This window comes from Protopterus annectens, chromosome 5.part1 (genome assembly GCF_019279795.1).
Source record: "Protopterus annectens isolate FY-2018-M chromosome 5.part1, PAN1.0, whole genome shotgun sequence".
NCBI classification, from domain to species: domain Eukaryota; kingdom Metazoa; phylum Chordata; order Ceratodontiformes; family Protopteridae; genus Protopterus; species Protopterus annectens.
In genome coordinates, this window is record NC_056736.1 from 280,844,410 (window position 1) to 280,868,482 (window position 24,073).

At 42.6% G+C, this 24,073-nt stretch overlaps 1 protein-coding gene across 1 annotated transcript in view; it reads right to left on the reverse strand.

The window, feature by feature from the left end:
- Positions 1–24,073, reverse strand: part of DONSON (DNA replication fork stabilization factor DONSON) — a 599,115-nt gene that overhangs the window by 54,300 nt on the left and 520,742 nt on the right. Inside the window, exon 9 of the mRNA XM_044072953.1 lies at positions 667–879. Within this exon, the coding sequence (XP_043928888.1) occupies positions 667–879 (213 nt within the window). The remainder of the gene's footprint in view (positions 1–666; positions 880–24,073) is intronic.

Sequence of the window (24,073 nt, forward strand, 5' to 3'; positions counted from 1 at the left end):
GACAGGCAAATGAGCTATGATTTGTCATTCCTTTCCTCCTCATGCCATCTGCAACAGTTGCTTTAGATGCTAATTTTGCCCAGGTCACATAGGTAATAGGACTTTATCCCTTTATGCTAATGAAGCTGGAAATTAATAAAGAATTTTGTTTGCTTTTTTTGACCAGGAAAGTCAGACTGAGCAAATATAACCTTTTCAGCAGAGGCTTGGGGAAAGGAAAAAAAAAAAAACTGCAACTACAAATAGAAATACAACAATAAAACAGCAACAGTAAAAACGGTCATAACAGCAGTTGAAGAGAAATCCATCAGGTGTATCAAAAGTATTATTGCTGCACAGAATATACCTCACCTTATTAAAAAAAAGTACTGGCATAAGACTTGTGCTGAGCCCATTTCCAAAACTCCTGTTATATGGTCATCTGAACTTGAAGCCTTACATTACTTTTTGTGAACATACATTACAAGGAAGTGGAACAAAAAACTCAAAATGACCAAACCAAACCCAGCAGCTTAACAGCAAACCACCTTCAATACTGCTTCATGCTAATGTAAGCATGACAACTGAACGCTCTATTTAATACTCCCTCTACCATCAACTAGTTCTAAGATAAGCTCCTAAGATCCTCAGAATGTCTTGCAATCATTTTTAAAGGCACTGGCTCACCTGATCCAACATCTTCGGAGATTTGATATCCACATTAAATACAGCAGTGGGTTCATGTGTATATAGTTGAGTAGTGAAGGCTCCTTTCTGTGCATTCTTCAGTAGCAAAGTCATTGAATACAGGAAATGAGGCAAGATGGGGCCAGTAATCTCCAAACTGTACATATCCGTATAGCTGGAATGATGATTTCTTTTAACATTTATGCTTCGTGCCTGTAAAGTACAAAAGGGCTCTTACAAAAATCCATGCAATACTTGAAATGAAACTACAAAAGATTTCACCATGCTAACAACGTGTTTAAGAGACTATAACTGGGCATGATAATGGATTCAACACCCAAAGAACTGATATTTTGACTAATTTCTACGTCTCCCTTTGTTAATGAACTGGTATAGAGAATTTCACCAAAAAAGGCATGGGTTCAAATCCCTTGAGGCTTATCTTTCTAGTCTGGCAGTTAGCATGGAGGATCAAGTCTATGAGCTGCTTCATATGGTACAAGGGTTTGATTCCCTCAGCCTCCATTTCCCTACTCTGTGACTTTGAGCAAGTCTCTTAACCAGACTGTGTTTTGGGAAGTTGGGAAATGGGACTAGGCTCCTGGACCACATGTCTATTACCTATGTGTGAACATGTAACAGTCCAAATGCCCCTATGCACTAAGTATATCTTCTTGAAAATCACAAAAGTAACTCAGATGTAACATTTTTTTTATTTTTTTCACTTCAATTAAACCTCTGATAAAATAAAACACTACAGAATTCCACTTTGCATTCAGATATCTACAAAATAAAGAAGCAACGATCAGCACTTCATTCTATTGCTTTTGTGGTTTTACTACATTAATACTTTCTCCTTGGAGTGCTTCACTATGTTCAAGACTGAAACCCCTTATATTCTAGGAGAAATAGAACCTTCATACTACCTAGGAACCACAACACACCTATCAACCAGGCCTCAGAGTTTAACTTGGCAGAGACTCTTCATAAGGACTACCTGTTCACACAGGTATAATCAACCCATTCATTTCAGGGCCACTAGCTGAAGTCATAGAAATGCAATTGTTGCAGATTGGAGAAAAACAGCTCACTGCAATACTGTATTGCTTTTAAAACATTCCTTACAGGCCCCAGTAAAAGACAGTGTATTTCATTACGTCTCCTCTTCCCAATCACACGACTTTGGTAAGCTCTCCTTAGCAGCTCCATTCCCCTAATAAGGAACAATTCCAAAATATACAGTCTTTCAAGCATATGTTCCCAGTTCCAGAAAGGTAAAAAGATGTGACAGCTGCAGAACAAAAAATATTGGAATCTAACTTACAGTGAAAGTCATTCCAAACACTACCAACCAAAGTATGGGACACCACATCACAAAAGTTCTCCCACTTCTATTTGGCTTGATTCCGGCCTGTATTCATCTCCTACTTAGAAAGTATAATATTAAAGTAAAAGTTCAGGTATTTCTTAATTCTACTAACCAAGAAGAAGAGATGCTCATAATCTCCAAATAACCATCCACCTCCAAAATCTGCTCCACCAAGGGGTAGTAGCTAAGGTGGATCTGAATCTTACAAACTCTTTTCAGATCTTTTAACTCATACATGCAGTCAACTTATGTATCTATGTATCACAGAGTTGTAAATGAACACCCATCCCAAAATCTGCCAAAGAAAAGAATCTTCATATAACAGAAATAAAAGTTGACAGAAGACCAATCCCACACTCCCTAACTTTCCACCCCATAGTTCAGCTGGAGTGGCATACCTTATCAACCTCCGCACTTTTGTTATGGGGGAACTCTGTTACTGCCAGTTCTTTTTAGACTGTACATCAGTACTTCCCAATTCCCCATATACTGCATTCAATGTGTAGGTCACCTTTCTAGTGCATGCTTAAAAGAAGTATCTGTTCTGTTAGTCCACAGCTGGATCAAGCACCACCTCCAAAAGATGCAAGGCAGGGGAAGACACCACCAATGCCACAGCACTGTCATCCAGTTGTACAAATTATTCAGGAAAACCACAACTTCCTTACACTTGTAGCTTAATAAAAAGCTCCAAAAAAATGGCCTTCATTTGGCCCCAGAAATATCATAGCAACATTTCCTCAAGCCTTACCTAGAAGAATCTGAAGAGAAGATACTTGATAGAAAATCAAAATACGCAACAGTCTACATATGCACTGCCTCAATGTTCCAACATAAGGTGATACCAAGACAGTTTCACCTGTTCATCTGGATGATACCCATCGACCATCTGGTATTCGACATTTTGTATGTTCGAATATATAACATAGACTCGAATTCTCAATATGCCTAGTTATGATAATGTATACCAAGACCTACTAATGAAATGGCAGTCATTTCATCTGCAAGCTCTGGTTACTTCGAAATTCTTATAGAATTCTTTCTTCCTGAAGAGAAAGAAATGCAAAGTCAGATCTCAGTTCTGCAGGATGAAATTTATAGTTCCATTCCTGCTGATATTATGGGGGACAAACCTGATACCATCTTGGCTTATGAGAAGAGGTTATATAGTCTACTAAAATAGAGAAATTGCAATGCAACATCAAAGATTTTACTACTGGAGCAGTTTTTGCATGGGGTAGAAGTAACCCCCCACCAACCGTGAACTCGGAAGATGCACCACCAACATCAGATTCTTTGCGTGAAGCTACCAGTGAATCTTTGAATCAGCCTGTATCTTCAATGGGAGGAGCCGCAAATGCCAACTCCACAGAACTGGCTCAGTCGACCAGAAGCAGAGCTGAGTCATTACACCACCTTAGTACTGCTGAGGTAGAACCTCTGATGCATCTTCATAAAAATGAAATCCCATTCTGACGATAATGGTGACTCCACCACTAATATAAACACTGGAGCCAGACCTAGGGTTACCACTTCTTTTCAATTTCAGAGCCCTTTTCAATTTCAGAGCCCTTTTTCTATCAGGGACAGGTCACAGAATCGAGGGAGGAAGGACAGACTTTACCGCATCCAGAATACAGAAATGAATGTGAACCTAACAGGCCAATGGAAACAGAGGTAAACAGCTTGGTTTTTAATATTTCCTCTGTACAGCTTACTGCCGCACAGTTAGCATCACTGAACAAAGGTCTATCATTTGTCCCTGCCAGAGAAGCTGAGCTAACTGGTGTCTTAACTGATCTTAGACTGTTTGGTGGGACTCTTACATTAAAAGCTACACTACCTGACCCTGTTAATATTGACACTGCTTCCGTTAGAAAACCCAGCACTTTTATTCCACCATCAAATGCCAAAATAGACCTTTATTCAGACTTGTGAGAAACAAATAAGAAGAGAATTTGAATCTAATAGAAAGAACAGATACTTTAATCTTAATAATGATGAATATGCACCCCTCAATGAACTCAAGAACTTGAGATCCTTAGGGATTAGACCAGCAGATAAGGGTGGTGGAATTGTGCTAGATAAGGACTTATATCAAACACAAATGCATAAATTGTTGTGTGATAACACCACTTATGTTGGTATTTCTAAAATTGCTGTTTATGGTATGATCGAGAAGGTTTCTTTCTTTATTTGTGATCTGCTTATGATGGGTATGATTGATAAGTTGTTTAAATATTTTGAGGTACAGCAACCCCTTATACCAATCATTTATGGCTTACCCAAAGTACATAAAAATCTAACATTGCCACCCATATGCCCGAGCCACTTTCCATCTATATCGAAAAGAATTTATATTCTCTGCTGGACACGTGACACCATCCTAAAAGACACTAGGACCTTCCTACAAAGATTATATGTGGCTACTTCTGATTTGAGTGCTGACTATCTTTTAGTGACAATGGATATAGAGTCGCTCTTTACTGTGATCCCCAACATTTGGGGCATAGAAAATGTCAGGAAATTTATGCATGTCAATCACTGTTTTACTGAGGACAAGATCAATTTAATTTGTGCCCTTTTAGAATTGGTTTTAGAAAATAAGAAGTTATGTACTTACTATAACGTCCCATGTTTGTAGTCCATCTCATCTACATTCTTGCTGGATGGGTTTGGAGCCGATCCTCGGCTCCGACTCGGCCGATACTAAAGCTCAATAGCTTTTACTGGCTCGAGGCTATACCCTATCCCATGGTGCACCACAGCAATTCCCCAGATCTCGTTTGCAAGAAAGTAACTAAATACATAATAGTAATTATACTATCAATAACTATGTACATACAAAGGACTTTTACTATCCCTGCCAAGTAGACAGACAACTATAACAAGGTTAGACAACATAATGGATAGTCCACCAGTTCCTCCAGGATACAGGAAGGGGGAAGGAGGGTGGGACACAAGAATATAGGTGAGATGAACTACAAATATGGAACATTATGGTAAGTACATAACCTCTTAATGTTATGTAGTCCTGTCTTGCTGGATGGGACAGCGTCCCCAGCACCTTTATCCCGGGTGGCTCAAGCAAAGAGACTCTTCAGCACAGTGCACCCAAAGGATGACCTGTCCTGAGAGGCTAAATCCAATTTGCAATGAGTGACAAAGGTATGAGGTCTTGCCCAAGTAGCTGCTGCACAAATGGTATCAATTGGGAGTTTTGATTTGAAGGCATAAGAAGTTGATACTGCTCTAGTTGAATGGCCTTTCACGTTAGCAGGTAGTTGTTTCCCAACATTTTTGTTAGCAAAAGAGATGCAGTCTGAAAGCCATTTAGACAGAGTTGCCTTAGAAACAGGCAACCCTTTGTTTTTGTCTGAGAAGGAAAACAATTCATCCGATTTCCTAAAATCTTTAGTCCTGTGTAGGTAAAAACAGAGAATTCTATGGACATCTGATGTAATCTGTATTCTGATTTATTACTGTAATTGGGGAAGAATACTGGTAATTCAATAGTTGTGTTTAGATTATGTTCTGAGCATACCTTAGGGAGAGACTATCCTTATGGAATATAATATATGGAGGTCAAACGGTTAGAGCTTGCAATTCTGAAACCCTCCTAGCAGATGTTATAGCAACTAAGAACAATGTCTTCCAAGACAACAATTTCAAGTCAGATGAAGAAGACGGTTCGAGTGGTGGAGAAATTAATTATGTCAGAACTAAATTCAAGTCCCAGGGTTCCGGAGGTTGTCTGATTGGAGGTCTGAGAAGGAGGACTCCTTTCAAAAAGTTTTACATAAAGAGTGGGACATAATAGGGTTTCCCATGTTCCCAAAATGATAATTTGAGATGGCAGCCAACTGGACTCTAATGGTAGCAGCTGCAGCTCCTTCTTGAAAAATAGATGCAAGGAAGGACAGGACAGACTCTATAGGAGCTGAGTAGGGATCTATGCCTTGTTTAGCCGCCCAAATGGAAAACCTTTTCCATTTGCTGGAATATAATTTCCTGGTGGAAGGTTTGTGGGAAGAAATGAGGATGTGTTTAATGGTAGGAGAAAGGGATATACACCTGGCTATTCTTGGAACTGGAGCAGCCATGCTGTCAATTTCAGGGTTTGGATGGTAGGATGGAACTGTCCTGACTGATGAATCAGAAGATCTGGAGATGGTTCCAGAATCCATGGTTCCTCAAAGAGATATGGCCATAGGAAAGGGAACCAGACTTGGCGAGGCCAGTAAAGAGCAATGAGGATTAGGGTACTCTTCAACAGTTTTGCTTTCTGAATCACTTTGGGTATGAGAGGAAAGGGTGGAAAAGCATAAAGAAGTCCAAGTGGCCAACTGTGGACCAGAGCATCCCTGGATGACTCCCCCGGATGGTGCATGAGGGCAAAGTAGTTGCTGCATTTGGTGTTCATGTATGTGGCAAATAGGTCGCAGCAAGGGTGGCCCCATTTGCGGAAAATCTCTTCTGCAACTTCTGTTTTCAGGGACAACCCATGAGTCATCAGAATTGCCTGACTCAGTTTGTCTGCTATCACATTGGACTTCCCTGGAATGTGCGTTGCTACCAGAAAACGTTGGGAGCCCATCACCCATTTCCATACTCTTTGTGCTTCTCAACAAAGTGGGTAAGACTTGGTTCCCCCTTGCTTGTTTATGTACCACACTACAGACATGTTGTCTGTTTGAAACGCTTATAATTGTGCTATACAGTCGATCTACTATATTTTTGCACTGTTATAACGTTTTTTTTTTATTGTTTCACTGCATTTATGTACTGTTTTAACATTACTTAACTGTAAACTGCTTTTTCATACTGAGAGTTGTATTTTCTGTTTGTGAGTGCTCTATCCGAACTTTTCTGTGCATTTTTGTCTGTTAATAGCATTCTCGAGTCTGCTCCTTGATCAGTTTAAAACTTTCCCTAGTGTTGTGTGTTCTTATACTTGGTGGCTTTGCAGTTGCCCGCCCATACTGTATATTTGATCTGTGACACTCATCCCAGTTTAGTGTCATTAGTTCACTCAATCTAATAGAGAACATTTGTGAAGGCCAACCCACTCAGATTCTTAACGTTGAATTAACTTCTGTTCCAGCTTTCTCCAGTTCCACTTTACTGGAAAAAAAAAATTCTAAGCTTGCTTCCCCCCTTTCCTGTGGCAGGTCAGATACAGATTTGCTGTGTCCAGGACTGTTTGTGAGCTCCTAAGCCCCCCCCCACTTAACTGGGGTTAAACTATTCCTGGCGCCATAAAGTCTGTTTTTCAAAATTTCCCTTGCAACTAGCCAGCTTTTTAGTTTTAGCACTCATCTGTTTCTTTGATCTCAGCACTTGTTCAGAACTCATTGTAAGCACTAAATAAGTTACAAATTACTACATCACTCAACTTTCCTCACTTGTCTAGAGGAAAACAGTTTTTAGTACTTAATAAATAAGCACCTATTCAGGCATGTCTAAAGGTCAGCTCCCAGTGTTTTCTCCTGTCTACCTGATGAATCTGGGCATCTTGGGACACTGCAGCAATTGCCTCATGTACACAGACAACCCTCTGCTCCTACTACCCAACACTACGACCTGTGAGAGATGCACGTATATAGCCAAACTGGAAGCAAATCTCTCTTTACCAAAGACTGGCCTAGACAGTCAAGAGGAGAAGGTAAACACTTGCACCACACCACACTCATCACATAGTCCCTCAAAACCTACACCACCAAAACACACACACAGAAGCACAAAACATACACCTATATTCGCGCAGGCTCTCAGTACTAATCTGCCCAAACAACAGAGACCTCCAAAGCAGAAATGCAAGCAACCTCCACCCCCCAACACAACCCAAATGACACATAGCCCACATACTCAGTGTGCCACTCAACTACAGCCCATAAGGCATAACGTACCCAACACTCTAGTCATAGGTGACTCTGTAGTCAGGCACACTGATGTTCCACTCACCAGGCTAAACAAGGAAAAAGTTACTGTCAGCTGCCTGTCAGGTGCCAGGATCCGCTACATAACGCACGCACTCAGGTCACTCCACAACAAGTACAAATATGAGTCTGTCATTGTCCATGTTGGTGTGAATGACCTGAGATGTACCTCCCTGGACTACATGAAAAGAGACTTGGAGGAGCTCTATGATCTTGTAGCCCAGGCCGGTATGATCCTAGCTCTGAGTAGCATCCTGCCATCACCCAGAATGACACCACAGTACAAGGACAAAATGATTCACTTTAACAACTGGCTAAGCTTCTGGTGTCATTCTAAGGGAATCCAGTATCTGTCTGCCTGGGATGACATGAACAACAGACCACTCTGCTTTGCCAGAGATGGCCTGCACCTGTCGCCCTTGGGATTCTGGATAGTGGCAAAGGCTCTTGCCACCCGTATAGTGCCTTTTTTAGGCAAGGTTCAAATGACAAATTCACCACCGTAACAGGTACAAGCAAGCAAAATTTGAGGGTAATGCTACTCAATGCTAGAAGTCTAACCTCAAAATGCACTCACTCGAGGCACTCCTTAAAATGGAGAACATTGACATCTGTGCAGTGACAGAGATCTGGTTCAAAGCTCTCGAGAGCACCCCTGCATTACCAGGCTATAATTCATACCACACCTTTCGGCCACCAAACCTGGACCGAAACACTAAAGGTGGAGGCGTGTCCATATTCATTAAGGATATCCACACCTCCAGGCTAGTTGCTCAGCATAATGCATCCGAGATTATCCAAGTTCAACTAACTCTGGGCAAAACCGCAATCCAGATTGTAGCTTGCTACAGACCCCCCACCATGCCCCAGAATTACCACTCCTGTTTTCTTGATACACTGGAAAATATTAAGGTACAACCCAACACTCTAATAATGGGTGATTTCAACTACCCCACCATTAACTGGGAAAACTACTCATGTACCAACTCTTTTGCTCAGCGTTTTCTGGAAATCATCAATTCCAACGCTTTGGATCAACTTATCCACACCTCCACCAGAGGCAGCAATATCCTAGACCTGGTCATCACCAACATGGGTGACCGGTGTTCCACACCAGAGATCAGCTCCTCATTGGTCAGATCCGACCACAAGCTAATCACCCTAGACATCCACATCCCGCTCCCACCCCCATTAGGAAAACAACCGTAAAAAATTCTCCAAAGCCAACTTCACGCTTCTTAAGACAGAAGTGGCAAACGTCATGACACCCATGCAGATGGACAACAGAGGTACGACTGCTGAATCCTACACAAATGCACTTTATAAGCACTTACACAAGTGCATGGATCGTGTTATCCCTAACAGAAGCAAGATGCTATCCTCCAAAAAAAGGAAGCCAATCTGGTGGTCTTCTGCCATAAACAAACTCTACAACAGAAGAAAGAAACTGTTGCAAAAAAGAGTAAAATCCCACGATTGGAGGAACTCCCTGGTCAGCTTCAGTAAGAAGCTGAGATCCCTCATAAAATCCTCAAAAGCTAGTTATGAAAACAAAATTGACACTGATTCTAAAGACAACCACAAAGCATTCTATAGCTATGTCAAAAATCTCAATGGCAACACTCAGATCTGCTCTGAGTTACAGCACAATGACACTAAATATACAGAACCAACTGATATTGCCAACATCCTGGCAGATATGTTCAGTGCTAACTTTACCCCCCCTCTCACCCCCTAAAGGGCCCATCTTTATACTGGAAGAATGCAAAGTTCCTGTAATCACTGCTGCACAGGTAAAAACTTCACTCTCCAAAGCCAAGAACACAGCATCCATAGGACCTGACAACATCCCAGATTGCCTTCTACATGAACTACAGAATGAACTGGCACCCCACCTAAGTCCCATGTTCAATCATAGCCTCACCTCAGACTTTGTGCCCATTGAATGGCGTACCGCGACAGTTATCCCACTCCACAAAGGGGGGGCCACAACAGACCCCGGGAACAACTGCCCCATTAGCCTGACGAGCCTCGTCTGCAAGGCCATGGAACGTATCATCATGGAACTCATAAACAAAGACATTGGAGATCTCCGAACCCTGGACCCCACACAGTTTGGGTTTGTAAAAGGCAGATCATGCCTCCTAAACCTGATAGACTTCTTTGAAGTAGTCACCAAAGCCATAGATGAGGGTAAGGTGGTTCACACAGCCTATCTAGATCTCACCAAGGCGTTCGACACCATCCCCCACTCTGGAATTATAGATAAACTCACTAAACTAGGTATAAATCCCTATGTCACAAGATGGGTTGCCAACTGGCTTACTGAAAGAACCCACACTGTGAAAGTAGCAGACTCCAAATCAGACTTCAGACCAGTGACAAGTGGAGTATCACAGGGTTCAGTGCTGGGTCCTCTCTTGTTTGGTATCTACTTCTCTGAAGTACAGGCTAACACAGAAGGTCTTTGGCTAACTAAATTCGCAGATGACTGCGAACTAGGAGCCATAATTGAAACTCCTAATGATGTGGACATCCTACAAAAGGACCTCACTGACGCAGATGCCTGGTGTCAAAGACATGGTCTCAAGTTCAATGCCAAAAAGTGCATTGTCATCCCCTTTGATAAAAATTCTGTACCCATGAACTACCACATAGGCAGTAGTCTACTTAACACCGAAAGTGTGATACGAGACCTTAGGACACAGGTGGACAGTAGTCTCTCCTTTGATAATCACATCGCCAAAGTGGTCAGGAAATCCTTCTACGTGGCACACCTCATCACAAAAGGTTGCTCATCCAGAAAAAAAGAGGTCATTGTTCCCCTCTACTCATCACTCATTAGACCCATTATAGAGTACAACGCCCCTTTTGGTATGTACCTCACAAGACATCTACAACAACTGGAAAGGCTGCAAAAATACCTCACAAAGAGGATTACTGGCCTCAAACAGATGCCTTACGCAGACAGTCTCAAAAAACTCCAGCTTTACTCTGTTGCATATCGCCTACTCAGAGGCGATCTCTGCCTAACATACAAAGCTATGTCAAACCCAGAGCTGTTGGACATGCTCCACTTAAAGAAATCCCAATCCCTCAGAGCTACACGCTCCAGGGACCTAAACCTTGTCACCACAATAAACAGAACATGCTGGAGGGATAGATTCCTGTCCCAGAGACTTCTCATACTCTGGAACAGACTACCTATCTATGTCAAACAGAGCTCCTCATTAGCACTCTTCAAGAAAAATCTTGATGATTAGATGGGTAATAGGAAATTCACCCCAGGGATCACTTCTGTGGTTCTGCTTGACAGGGGCACAGGAAAATAATTTTCTTGGGTGGCGAAAGCCAGGGTACATTTTTGGCTAGGCTTGTACAGGCCCTAGGGCCAATAGCCTAGTACCTACCTATGAAACTACCTATGAACCTAATTGTCCCGGTGGGAAGAGAACTGTGGAATGCTTGCAACGCATACAGCGCTGCTCTCATCTCCAGAACATTTATATGTAAGTGGTTCTCGTGATCCTGCCAGATACCTTGGACCGTCATTCCCAGATAATGTCCCCCCCACCCTATCTGGGAAGAGCCCATGATAAAGACTGCATTTTGTTGAGGGAGAACAAGGGGACAACCTAGATAAAGCTGATCTGTATGTAACCACCATGTTAGATCCTTCTTGCAGGAGTTTGTAATGAGTATATGGTGTGACAAGGGTAGATCCCGCATTGACCACTGGGCAAACAGTAGCCACTGAAGTACTCTCATGTGTAGGCGGGCTAAGAGGACTACAAGAATGGTAGATGCCATAGTCCCTAGGACTTTAAGAACTATCCTGGCCTGTACTTTGTGTTTGGTCAGCAAAAATGTGACTTGGTTGTGCAACGATTCTATCCTTTCTGGCATCAGTTTTGCTGTCATGGTGGTTGAGTCTATGTCTGTGCCTAAGAAGACAATGCGCTGCGATGGAGATGAGATGGATTTTTTTAGATTTACTGTAATTCCTAATCTGGTGCACAAGGATAGAATCTCGTCCCTGGCTCAGATTAGTTTGTGCTTGGTGGTAGCAGTGATGAGTCAGTCGTCTAAGCACAGAAACACCTGGAATCCCTGACATCTCAGGTGAGCCGTGACCACTGCCATACGTTTGGTGAACACACTAGGGGCTGTAGTGAGGCCAAAAGGCAGTGTTTGAAACTGAAAATGACTGGCTCCCATCCGAAAGTGTAGATGTCTTCTGGAGTGCCTGTCTATTTTGATATGGTAGTACACATCCTGAAGATCTATGGAGCACACCCAATTGCCTTTTCTGATAAACAGAAAAACTGACTGCAGAGTGATCATACGGAACTTTGATTTTTTTACAGACTTGTTTAGGTTGCTGAGATCTAGAATTAATCTCCAGTCCCCTGTCTATTTTGGAACTAAAAAGAATCGTGAGTAAGTTCCGGGTCCTATTTGCTCTTTGGGGACTTTTTGGATGACTCTCTTTGAAGCAACAAGATGACTCTGAAGTTGCACGGTCTATTTGATTGGGTGGCACATCTGGTAAAGACCAATTTGCAGGGGGATCGGAAACAAAGGGAATGAGGTAACCTCTGGAAATTATATTTTGTACCCATCCATCTTGGGAAATTTGTAGCCAGGCAGTTTGGTACAGTGAGAGATGACCCCCGACTGCCTCCAGAGACGGACAGTCAGGCAACCCCTCAGGGGCGATGAAAGGGTTGATCAGAGAAAGTATCTCTATCACCCTGGTGTTGTGGACCCCCTCTTCCGCGAGCACGGCGTCTTCCATTATAACCTCCCCTCTGCCTCTAGGGGAGAGTTGACCTTGTGCTTGAGAGAAACCTTTTTGGGATTTACGGAACCACATTTTCCCTCCTGTGTGACCCTTGGTATAAGTTCTGGAAGGAAGGGAGAAACGGACTCCGATAGCAGACAAGGTTGTGCCTTCCTGCTTGCACCTGGTCAAAGTCTTTTGTACCTGAGGTCCAAAAAGAGTTGAACCATCAAAGGGGACGTTGGTAAATGAAGACTTGAAGGATTCCGTAAAATTGCATAGCCGCATCCAGGAATGTCTCCTAAGAGAGATCCCTGCTGCGGCTGTCTTGCTCTCTCCATCAGCTGCATAGGAAATCAGCCTCGTGGAGGAGTTAGCAATGCAGGTAAAGGTGGAGAGCTGCGCAGACACCTGGTCAGTGGATCCCGAAGCTACAGAACCCTGAAGGGTATCTCCCAACTCCTTTAGGAGATCCCTTTGAAGCCTAGTAAAACGGGACAGGTAATTCAGCAATCGTAAGGTAAAGGCCGCTGAAGAAAAGGTACGTTTTCCATAACTATCCATCGTTCTAGATTCTTTATTAGAAGGATGGATAGTAGAGAACGTTTCAGATAACTCCTTCTTAGTGGCTGCTGCTACCACCATAGCATCCACAGGTACTTCCTTGGTAAGAAATGATTTGTCTTCTGGAGCAGTGATAAATTTGTTCAGCCTCCTCGGGACAAGCTCCACTGTATCCGGAGAGGTCCAAGCTTTCCGAGATATGACCCCAACAGTTGGTCATATGACGGGGTCACCCAGGAGGTGGAAGGTTGGGAACCAAAAGCCTCAAGGTACACTGATTTATCCTCAGTAGGGTTAGAGGTCTTCCAATCACCCCTCTGTCTAAGGATTTTAAGGATGTCCGCAAAGGAGACATCCTCAGAGGGGGATCTTGGGGCCCTTCTGATTCATCCAAATCAGTGTCCGAAGTGACAGACACGGGTGAGTCAATGTGCTTCCTCTTACAAAGTCTCTTCCGAGGGACCTCTCAAGTGGGATAATCTGGGGAGGTCTTGGAAGAGGGGACACATCCAGTGGGGGCTCCTTGTGGCTCTGGTTCCCTACACATAGGGGCAGGTGGGGTAGAAGAGGTTGCTGCCACCTGCTGGAGGGATATCGGGTCCAATGGCAGGGCTTTAGCACTAGACAAAGCTTTCTCTATCGCCTCAAAAGCCTTACCAACCCGCTCTGAAGAAGACCTCTGCTCCGAAGAAACGGAAGGTCGACTCCGAGCAGGATGGCCAGGTTCCGAAGTGAACATGGGAGCTGAGCTCACACGAGCCAAGCATCGAGAGGGAGAGTTGGTTCCGAAGAAAAACTGGGGTGACTATCCCCCTTAGAGTCGACCCGAGAGTGTTGGCTTCCAGACCCTTCGGCTCCAGACTGAGCCAATGAGGATAGAGTTATCGGTTCCGAGGAAGCAGGAAGAATTCATGGAACTGAAGGTTCCAGCACTAAAGGACCCGAAGCATTAGACTCCGAGAGTGAAACAGTCGGAGGAGGAGGAGCAGTAGACTGAAGATGGGATGGCACTGAAGCCTTTGGGTCCAGAGGAGCTAAAATTTTTTAAACGCCGGGTCACAGAACAGCCTTTTCACCACCTGCTCGACATCCTCATCAGAAAGTGTCCTGGAGGAACGGGTGGAGATAGATGGAGATCTCTTCTTTTCCAAAATCGGAGATCTCACTGTTGATGAAACCAGTTCCAAAGCAGGCGAGTGTCTCGACAGAGAAGATTGTCTCGGCACCGATGAAAGAGATGGTACCGAGACTGAAGAAGCAGAATCAAAGCCAGAACTCTTTGGCTCTGTCGCTTTAGATTTCTCTGATGGTTCCAAAACTGGAACTGATGGAGACTTTCTTTTATGAGTTTTAGGAACTGTCTGACATTGTTCCAGCTGTTCTTGGAAGGAACTAGTCATAAGGCCCCCCATCTATAAGTTTCCTTTTCCTTTCATTAAGAACCCTGGTGCTGAAAGCATGACAGAAAGTACAGGGTTCTTTGTAAATGAACCTCTCCAAGACAGTACATACAACTGGTGTGACTGTCAGTCAATGACATTTTTTGAGAACATTTGTCGCATTTTTTAAAGCCAGAAGGGCGGTGTTCTTTATGTTCTCTGTCTTTATCCTTAAGACATATTTCTATTCAGAAGAAAAAAACAATACAACAACAAAAAAACAATAGTACAACTACAATGAGAAGAAATATATATTTTTTTTTTTTTATAGAAAAAGGACTAGCACACAGAGAGGAAAGGCCCTCTAATTTAAACGGGCAACTGCGGGGCCCTCTAACTAAAATGGGCTGTACAATCCTTAAGAAAAAGGGGAAGCAAACACTCACGACAATCACTCAGATAATATGGAGAAAACTAGTTAAATAGAAAAAAGTGAAGAAATATAGTGAAAAATAATGAAATATTTCACTTAGCCAACGAGCCAGTACGGAGACAACCTCGAAGCTTTCGTCGCAAACGAGATCTTGGGAATTACTGTGGTGCACCATGGGAGAGGGGCTAGCCTCGAGCCAGTAAAAGCTCTCAAGCTTTAGTATCGGCAGAGTCGGAGCTGAGGATCGGCTCTGAACCTATCCAGCAAGAATTACGGCGAGATAGGACTACATATCAGCTACGCCAACCTTGTGTTGGTACAATGGGAGAAAGATGTCTTACTTCAAGCTGAGGGCTTCTCTGAACATATCTAATGGTATGTAAGATTTGTGGGCGATATTTTTTTGTTGTGGAGGGGGTCAGTTGAGAGTCTCACACAGTTTATAGAGTTTTTACAACAGTCTACAGATTTTAAGATTTACTTTTAAATATTCTTTTGATGAAATTGAATTTCTTGATGTTAAGGTGAACAAAACTGATTTGACTAGCCTTGTAACTAGGAAACCCACAAGAAAGAATAATCTGCTCCATATAGATAGCATGCATCCTAGGCATGTTACCCGGAATGTTGTTAATGGGCAGGTGTACAGGGTCATGAGACTCCAGAATAACAAAGAACAGCTTGCCGAGGCCTTGGAGACCTTGAAAATGGATGTTATAGATACAGGCTATAAGGAAAAGGATATTTTGCAGTTGTATTACTGATGCGTATAAGGGGAGAGAGGGCAAATGTAGGCCATATTATGCTGCTGCATCTAACACTGAAGCCATAGCTACAGAACAAACAACAGGATTGATTAGGTTTCCCCTCACATACTCTTCTGATGTTAGTAGGATATCTGACATAGTTAAAAGGAACTGGGGCATTTTGGATACTGTAGATGAACTAAGAGATGCCATAGACACTGTTCCACACTTTTCTTTTAAAAATAACAAATCTTTTGAAAAGGCATTTGTGTTATAATACTTCTACTTTTAACAAAGTTTTACAGTCAGAGAGGCATGGCACTTTTAAGTGCAGGAATTGCACAGCCTGCAAGTTTATACACTCCAGTCCTACTTACATACACCCTAACATGCACTTAAAATAGATACAAACTTTTATGCTGATTGCAGGACTAGGAACATTGTTTATTTTAGTTACTGCACTGTTTGTCATGCTTTTTATGTTGGCTTGAGTAACAGACAACTCAAAGACAGGTTGTGGGAACATCAGAGAGACATTAGAAACAGGAAAGACGCTAATGCTCTTGCTAAGCATATTATGTGCCATGGACAGGAACATAATTTTAAATTTCTTGTGCTAGAGATAATTCCTGAGAGTCAAAGAAAGGGAGACCTTGGGAATCGCGCAGAATCTGCAGAGCGAAAATGGATTCTGTCTCTTAATGCCAATAAGACACCAGGTCTTAATGAAGTTGCCACTCGTAAGCCTTTTGTAAAAGCTAGACCTCTCAAACACCAAGTATAGGATTGTTTTTTATATATATTTTTTATGCTTTTTATATGTTTCATTTGCCTGTTTTTCATTTGTGACAGTTTTCTTTCAGATAATTGATGCTTTTATTAGTGCCTTAATTGACTAATTAACTTATGCTATTTAAGTGCTTTTGTTACTAGTTGAGAACAGTCTCATGAAGTGGTGAGAGCACACCATGAAAGCGCTTACTCTCTTTTGTGTGCATTAAAGTTTTTTGTTTTACCTTCAGCTGTGTTAGTTTCGGCACTTTTTTTTTTTTTTTTAGTAGTTTCTTATTATTGTACCATTCTATTTTTATTCTCAGCATACTTTTTACACTAATTAATATTAGATTCTGACACAAACTTAGGTAAAAAGGAAGGATTCATCCAAAAGATACTCTATCCTTGTGAAAAATTAAACAAGGAGGTTTAGAAGACAGAGCCTGACGTTCAGACACTCTGCTGGCAGAAGTAACAGCAACTAAAAAAACAGTATTCCAGGCCCAAAATTTTAATTCACAGTTAGCCAAAGGTTCTAATGGGGGTTGAGTTAAAGCCTGTAAAAATAAGTTAAATCTCAAGGCAGAGAAGGATCCTTTAACGGAGGTCTAATTAAATAAGCACTCCCGAGAAAAACTTTACATAGCTTGGAAGAAGCCAAAGTAGAGTTTTCTATTCCCATACCGAAGTTGGAAATGGCTGCTAATTGTACTTTGAACATTGAGGACGTAGTCCCTTCATTGAAAATTGAAGCCAAAAATCAAGAACCATAGGAATTGGTGCTGAAAAAGGATCTATATTCTTTTTATGGGCTCAATAAACACATCTTTTCTATTTACTTTTGTAAATTTTTCTGGTGGAAGCTTTGTGGGATGATAAACGAATGTGACAGAGAGGAGAGGACAGCCTGGGCTGTCTAGCTATCAAAGCAATTGGAGAAACCATGTGGTCAACTCGAGGACCGATATATCCAGATGAGTCACTCCTATGGACGAGACAGTAGGTCTGGAGCTGGATCTAGAGTCCAGGGTGGTTGAAGAAGATGAGGCCAAAGGAAAGGAAACCAGATCTGACAAGGACAGTAAGGGGCAAAGAGGATAACTGTGCTCTTCAATTGAGATGCTTTCTGTAGAAATGTGGGTATTAGGAGTAATGGGGATAAGCGTAAAGGAGACCAGGGAGTCAAACATAAAGCAGAGCTTCCCTTGGGGGCTCCCCCTCTAGGGGTCTAGGGCAAAGAATCTGCTGCACTTGTTGTTGACAGGAGATATGAAAAGACTGCAGCATGGTTGGCCCCATCGACAGAAAATCTTTGCTGCCAGCTTCATGTTGAGAGACTACTTGAGAGGCATTAGAATAGACCAGCTTAACTTGTCTGCAATAATGTTGGACTTCCCCAGAATATGCATTGCTATCGGAAAGTGATTGGATGAGATGATCCACTGCTATACTCTCATAGCTTCTTGACAAAGAGGGTATGACCTGGTTCCCCCTTGTTTGTTGATATACCAGACCACCGACTTATTGTCCATCTGAATCGCAATAGTCCCAGTTGGAAGAGCGTCCTGGAAGGCCTGCAACGCTAGGAGGACAGCTCTCATCTCCAGGATATTGATATGCATACTGGCCTCTTGGGGGAACATGTGCCTTGGACTGTCCTAACTAGGAAATGCCCCCCCTACCCCAATCTGAAAGGCATCTGTGGTCACTGTGGCTTTGGGTTGAGGAAGAACAAAGGGACAGCCTTTTTGTACTTGATTGGATTGGAGTGTATCCACCAAAGGAGATAGTGTTTGCAGGCTTGAGTTACTTTGACTTGACTGGATAAAGGTTGCTGGAGAACAGTCCAATGAGTTACAATTGTCCATTCAGTTATTCTTACATGGTACCATGCCAGCGGAACCAGAGTGATTGCTGCTGTCATGGATCCCAGTGCTTGGATTATCAGACGTGCTGACAGAGAAGAACTCTGAATGATCTTTCTGACCTGGAAATAAACTGTCTGAATTCAAGACTGAGGGAGAGAAGTTATCCGAGTGATTGTATTGAACAAAGCACTGATGAATTGTAGAATACGAGTCGTATTTAGTTGAGATTTGCTGCAGCTGACAGTGATTCCTAGATGAGGGCACAGCTGGACTAAGTCATCCCACACTTGAATTAGTTGATGCCTGGTCGTAGCAGTCATCTGATATGTAAGCACTTGGATTCCCCTGCAGTCTCAAGTGAGCTGCATCTACTGCCATACACTTGATAAACACCCTGGGAGCTGTGGTAAGACCAAAGGGCAGTACTCTGAACTGGTAATGACTGGCTCGAAGCCAGAAGCAGAGATATCTTCTGGACTGTCTGCTCATTTTGATGTTACAGTAAACATCCTGAAGCTCTATCAAGCTCATCCAGTCGTCTTTGTGCAGAAACGGCAGAATTGATTGAACCGTGACCATCTGGAATTCTGTATGTCATACTGACAGGTTTAGTTTGCTGAGATCCAAGGTTGGTCTCCAGTCCCCTGTCTTTTTTGGCACTAAAAAAATCTTGAATAAGTTATGGACTCTTTCTGGTTTGGCAGGGACCTCTAGGATGAACTCTCTTTTTTAGCAGCTAGTCTATTTCTAATTTTGATGCAAACCCACTGACTGGGAAGAATATCTGGAATTTTGTTTGATACTAGAGGGGTTGGCTGGGAAAATGGTATTGTATAACCTCTGGATATTATCCTCTGCACCCATTAATTTTTTGTTATTTTTAGTCAGGCTTTCTGGTACAGGGATAAATGACCTCTGACTGCCTCCAGGGAGGATCAGTCAGGCCTCCTTTCTGGAGTACTGATAGGATCTGTCAGAGAAGGTATCCTTAGACCCTGGATAATGCGGACCCCTCTGCTACATGGACAGTGTTTTCCACTGGAGTTCCTACTTTGTCCCTGGAGGGACTATCTCCATGTGGATCTAGGAAAGGACCCTAGGATTTTTTGAACCACATTTTCTGTCTAACCCATTGGGTGCCTAGAAAAGGTCCAGTAAGGTGTCAAAAAAACATACACCAAAAGCAGACAGGGTTTTCCCTTCCTGCTTACACCAGCAGTGTGCATCTTTTACTTTGTGGTCAAATTAGGAGGCGCCAAAGGGATCATTGACAAAAGAAGATTTGAAGGGTTCTACAAAATCACATAAGTCCATCCAGGCATGCCTCCTGATGGAAATGTCTGAACCGGTCGCCCATGAGGTACCTTCAGCAGCATGAGAGATAAGCTTCATGGACAAATGTGAAATAAATTGAAGGGTAGCCAACTGCAAGGAGATAGTAGACTCTGCCTCAGAGAAAATGGTCCCAGGGAGGGATCTGGAAAGTTCTTTGATCAATCCCTCTGAAGTCTTGTGAAATGTGCTAAATAATTCAGCAAGCTAAGAGCAAAAGTTGCTGAAGCACAGACACGTTTCCCAAATCTGTCCAACACTTTGGACAGAAGAACTCTGTTCTGTCAGTTCCTTCTTAGTGGCTGCTGCTATGACTATGGCATCAACAGGTACTCCCTTATTCCAGTGGGGTCTATCCTTAGGTGGTGCCAGGATCTTATCTGGTCTAGTTGGGATTGGATCAGTCGTGTCAGGTTCCCTCCGCACCCATCCATTTAGAGACTAGATCAATAAGCTCTTCAACGGGCGGAGTCCCTCAAGAGGTAGACAGGTCAGCTCCAAAAGCCTCCATGAACACCAACTCCTCTTGGGAAGGGTTATGAGGAACCGACCTCCCCTTTGTTTACAGAATTCTAAGATGTCTCCAAATGAGAAATCATCGGGTAGTTATCTGGGGGACCCTTTCCCTTCATCAAAAGTCAGTGTTCTCTGTGACAGACACTTGACGGAGTGTCTAAGTGCCTCCTTTTGCACCTCCTCTTCCTAGGGACTTCTTCGGTGGGATGCTCCACAGAAGTGTCGGAAGAGATTACTATAACTTGCTGGGTTGTCTGGAGACTGGATTGGGCTGGCTGTCCCAGTGGAACAGATGACAAGAGGCTCTGGACACAGAATTGAATGGAACAGTGTAGTTGGAGCTGAACAGGGAAGAGTAGTCTGAATTCTGGGAGCAGAAATGGCTCTCTCCACTACCTCAAATGCAGAATGCAGTGGAGAAAAGGACATCAACAGATTACAATTTAGTTTTTACTTACAGGTTTAGGTCACTGAGATCTAGTATTAAACAGAGGTCCTACGCCTTTTTGTGGGATAACAAGAAACTGGAATAGATTTAGAAGCCTCTTTGGGCAGGTGGGACCCTGTGAATTGCTCATTTTTCCTAAGAGATGTACTACCTCTCTTTTGGCAGTCTCTTTTTGATGATGTAGGATGCTTGGCAGGAGTAAAAGGATGGTCTAGCCTTTGGATATTATTTTCCTCAATCAGTTGTCCAGCATGTTAGCATACCACACTGGGAGATACAGGGACAGATGATCCCCTGACTGCTTCCTGAGAGGAAGAGTTGGTTATGCTGTCCAGGATTCTGCAGTTGACTCCTGGAGAGGGAGCTGCAGAAGGCCTGGTTTTGCCAACCACCTCTTTTCTATGACAGTGCCCATCCTGAAAACCTCTGCATCTATGTAGGTTTGTATTTGAATTTTACTGCTCAAATTGGGGCTCTTAGACCTTTCTGAACTACAAGTTACCTGCACTCCCCAGATTACAAGAATATGTTCTCTAAGGAGTGAAGAACTTTACCACAACAGCATCAAGAGTCTTCCCCTCATTTGGTCTCCTGTAGCTTTTATTTTATCTGCTGTGAAAGCAATGATAAGCTGACATGGGGAGGTTGGCAAAGGACACCTTGAAACTGTCTGCAAATGAACAATGCCTGAATCAGTTTTTGTCAAAGTAATACCTGACACCATGGCATATGCCGTTCCATACGTAACTTTGTGCAAAATCTACGGGAAGAGGGTGAGAACAGCACAGAGAGTTGATATCTAAATCAGTTTACATTGTTTCCCATGTATCAAAATGCTCAACACCTCTAAGGCTTTCTCTGCTAGAACATGGTGAAAACTTACTGTGTGTATCAGATAGTTAATGGATGTAATTGTAAAGGTGTCTGACTCAAATGCACTTGCCAGATTAGTTCAAAGCCAAAGACTCTGAGCTGCACCTACCACAATGAAGTTGGCTAAGAGCACCATACTCTAGTATTGTCAATCCTTGGCAAGCTGCAGGATCATGTTCAGTAACACTGGAATGGGTTCTGTCAAATTGGGCTCTCTCAAAGTCATTTGTAGGATGAATGAAATCATATGGAATGTTTAAGGAACTACCCATTTAGTTGTAGGAGTGGAGCAGTAAGCTTCTTGTAGAATATTTTCTTCAGGGAACACTTGAATGCACGGCTAAGAACTCTTCTTTCACATAAGCTCAAGGTCTCCTCAAACCTGTGGTCATCAAGAAAGGATGCTGTTGAGGCCTTCCCCTTACTCAATTTTGTATCTGGGTTAAGAAACTTTGTAGGGGAGTCCACATGCTGCTTCTAACATCTCTTCCTAAGCATTCTTGGGGCGACATCACCTATGTTACAGAAGGAGTCTTTGTTAGACACTGTCCTGTTTCTGTGTAAGCTTTCTGCTCATCTGCATATTGATTGTGAAGATGACATGGCCAAGGCATTGGGTTGAATGGTGTCACTGGGTTCCAACCTATGAACCAGTATTGCTGATTTCTCTCTGGTATCTTCATGTTTCAAAGATTGTCTCGATAATAAAGAAATACTAAAAAATAAGTGGGATACTGATGGAACATATTGAAAACGATAAAAGAATGGAGTCAGTTAAGACCATATTTAAAAGTCATTCAGATAACTTGGCACTGCAGAAGGCAGATAATGAGCATACCATAAGGCTAGCAGAATTAGAAGAAATAAAGGAAGAGTTGATGGAAATGGAAGACAGAAAACAGAATACATAATGTGTGATTCAATATCATTCCTGAAGGAATAGAAGGTAAGGACTGTTAAATTTTATGGAACAACAATTAGGTATGTAGACTGAAATATCCAAGTAATAATGCTGTTAAATTACATCCAGGCTAGCGCACAGATTCCCCAGGCATAGTGGCGAAAATGTAGAACTAAGAGTTTAGTTATTACATTTGCCATGGAAAAATGTAAAATGCTGACAAATGACAAAAGAATACTTGGAGATCACAATTATTTCATAGTCACAAGACTAAAAGGGAATACATTTTCACAGCATCTAAGGCACTTTAAGAAAGCGAGTGTTAGATTCTATGCAATCACATTAGAACATATTTCCCACAGGAATTAAAATCTTCATGAACCCGAATGTTGCATAACCTAAAACTTCAACAGACCAGAAAAGCTTGGGCCAAAAGGAAAGGAGCAAAGGGGCAGACAGCCTGGAGAAAGATGGCCAGTGAAGCCATTTCCTTTTTTTTAAAGGAAAATGGAAGAAAAGCAGAGATGTGGAGCACTTAAAACAGTGATGGACTCTATGAAAAATGGACAGAATGACTGAGGAAACCTCAGACACTGGACCCAGCCCAGTTTGGTTTTATAAAGGGCAGATCATGCCTACTTAACCTGTTAGACTTCTTTAAGAAGGTCACCAAAGCAATGGATGAGGGCAAAGTGGTTCAAACTGTCCACCTTGACCTGGCAAAGGCATTTAACACAATACCCCACTGGGGCTTTTTTGACAAACATGGGTAGTTAGGTATAAATCCTTATGTCAGCCGCTGGAAAGCCAGCTGGCTCACAGACAGGACCCAAGAAGTTAGAACTGGGTAGTCCACCTCTGCAAAGAGGCCAGTCACAAGTGGAGTCCCCTCAGGGATTGGTCCTGGGACTGCTCCTTTTTGGCATCTACTACTCTGAAGTCAAGGCCAACATCAGGGTCTCTGCCTGACCAAATCTGCAGACAAATGCAAATTAGGAGCAGTCACAGAATCCCCCACCAATTTGAATGTTCTCTAGAAAGGGCTGACACATGCAAATAACTTGTGTCAGAGCCATGGAGTAAAACTAAATGCCAAGAAATGCACAACAGTATCCTTCAGGATGTCATACACCCTCTGGTAACTATCACATTGACAACAAGCCCCAAAGAGGCAATCCAGTTTTCAAGAACTTGGGGACATAAATAGAGAGTAATCTATCCTTTGACCATCACGAGTATATGGTAGTGAGGAAATCATTCTATGGTGTGCATCTTATAAACAAAGGTATGGCATCTAGGTTGAAGGAGGTCATTGCTGCACTGTATTCATCATTCATCAGACCTATCATTGAGTACAAAGTCACCTTTAGTAAACACCTAACAAGGCACATACAACAACTGGAACGTCCACAGGGTTTCTCACTAAAACAATACAGGGCATATATAAAAAGAAGTTATGTCTTACCATAAAATTCCATCTGT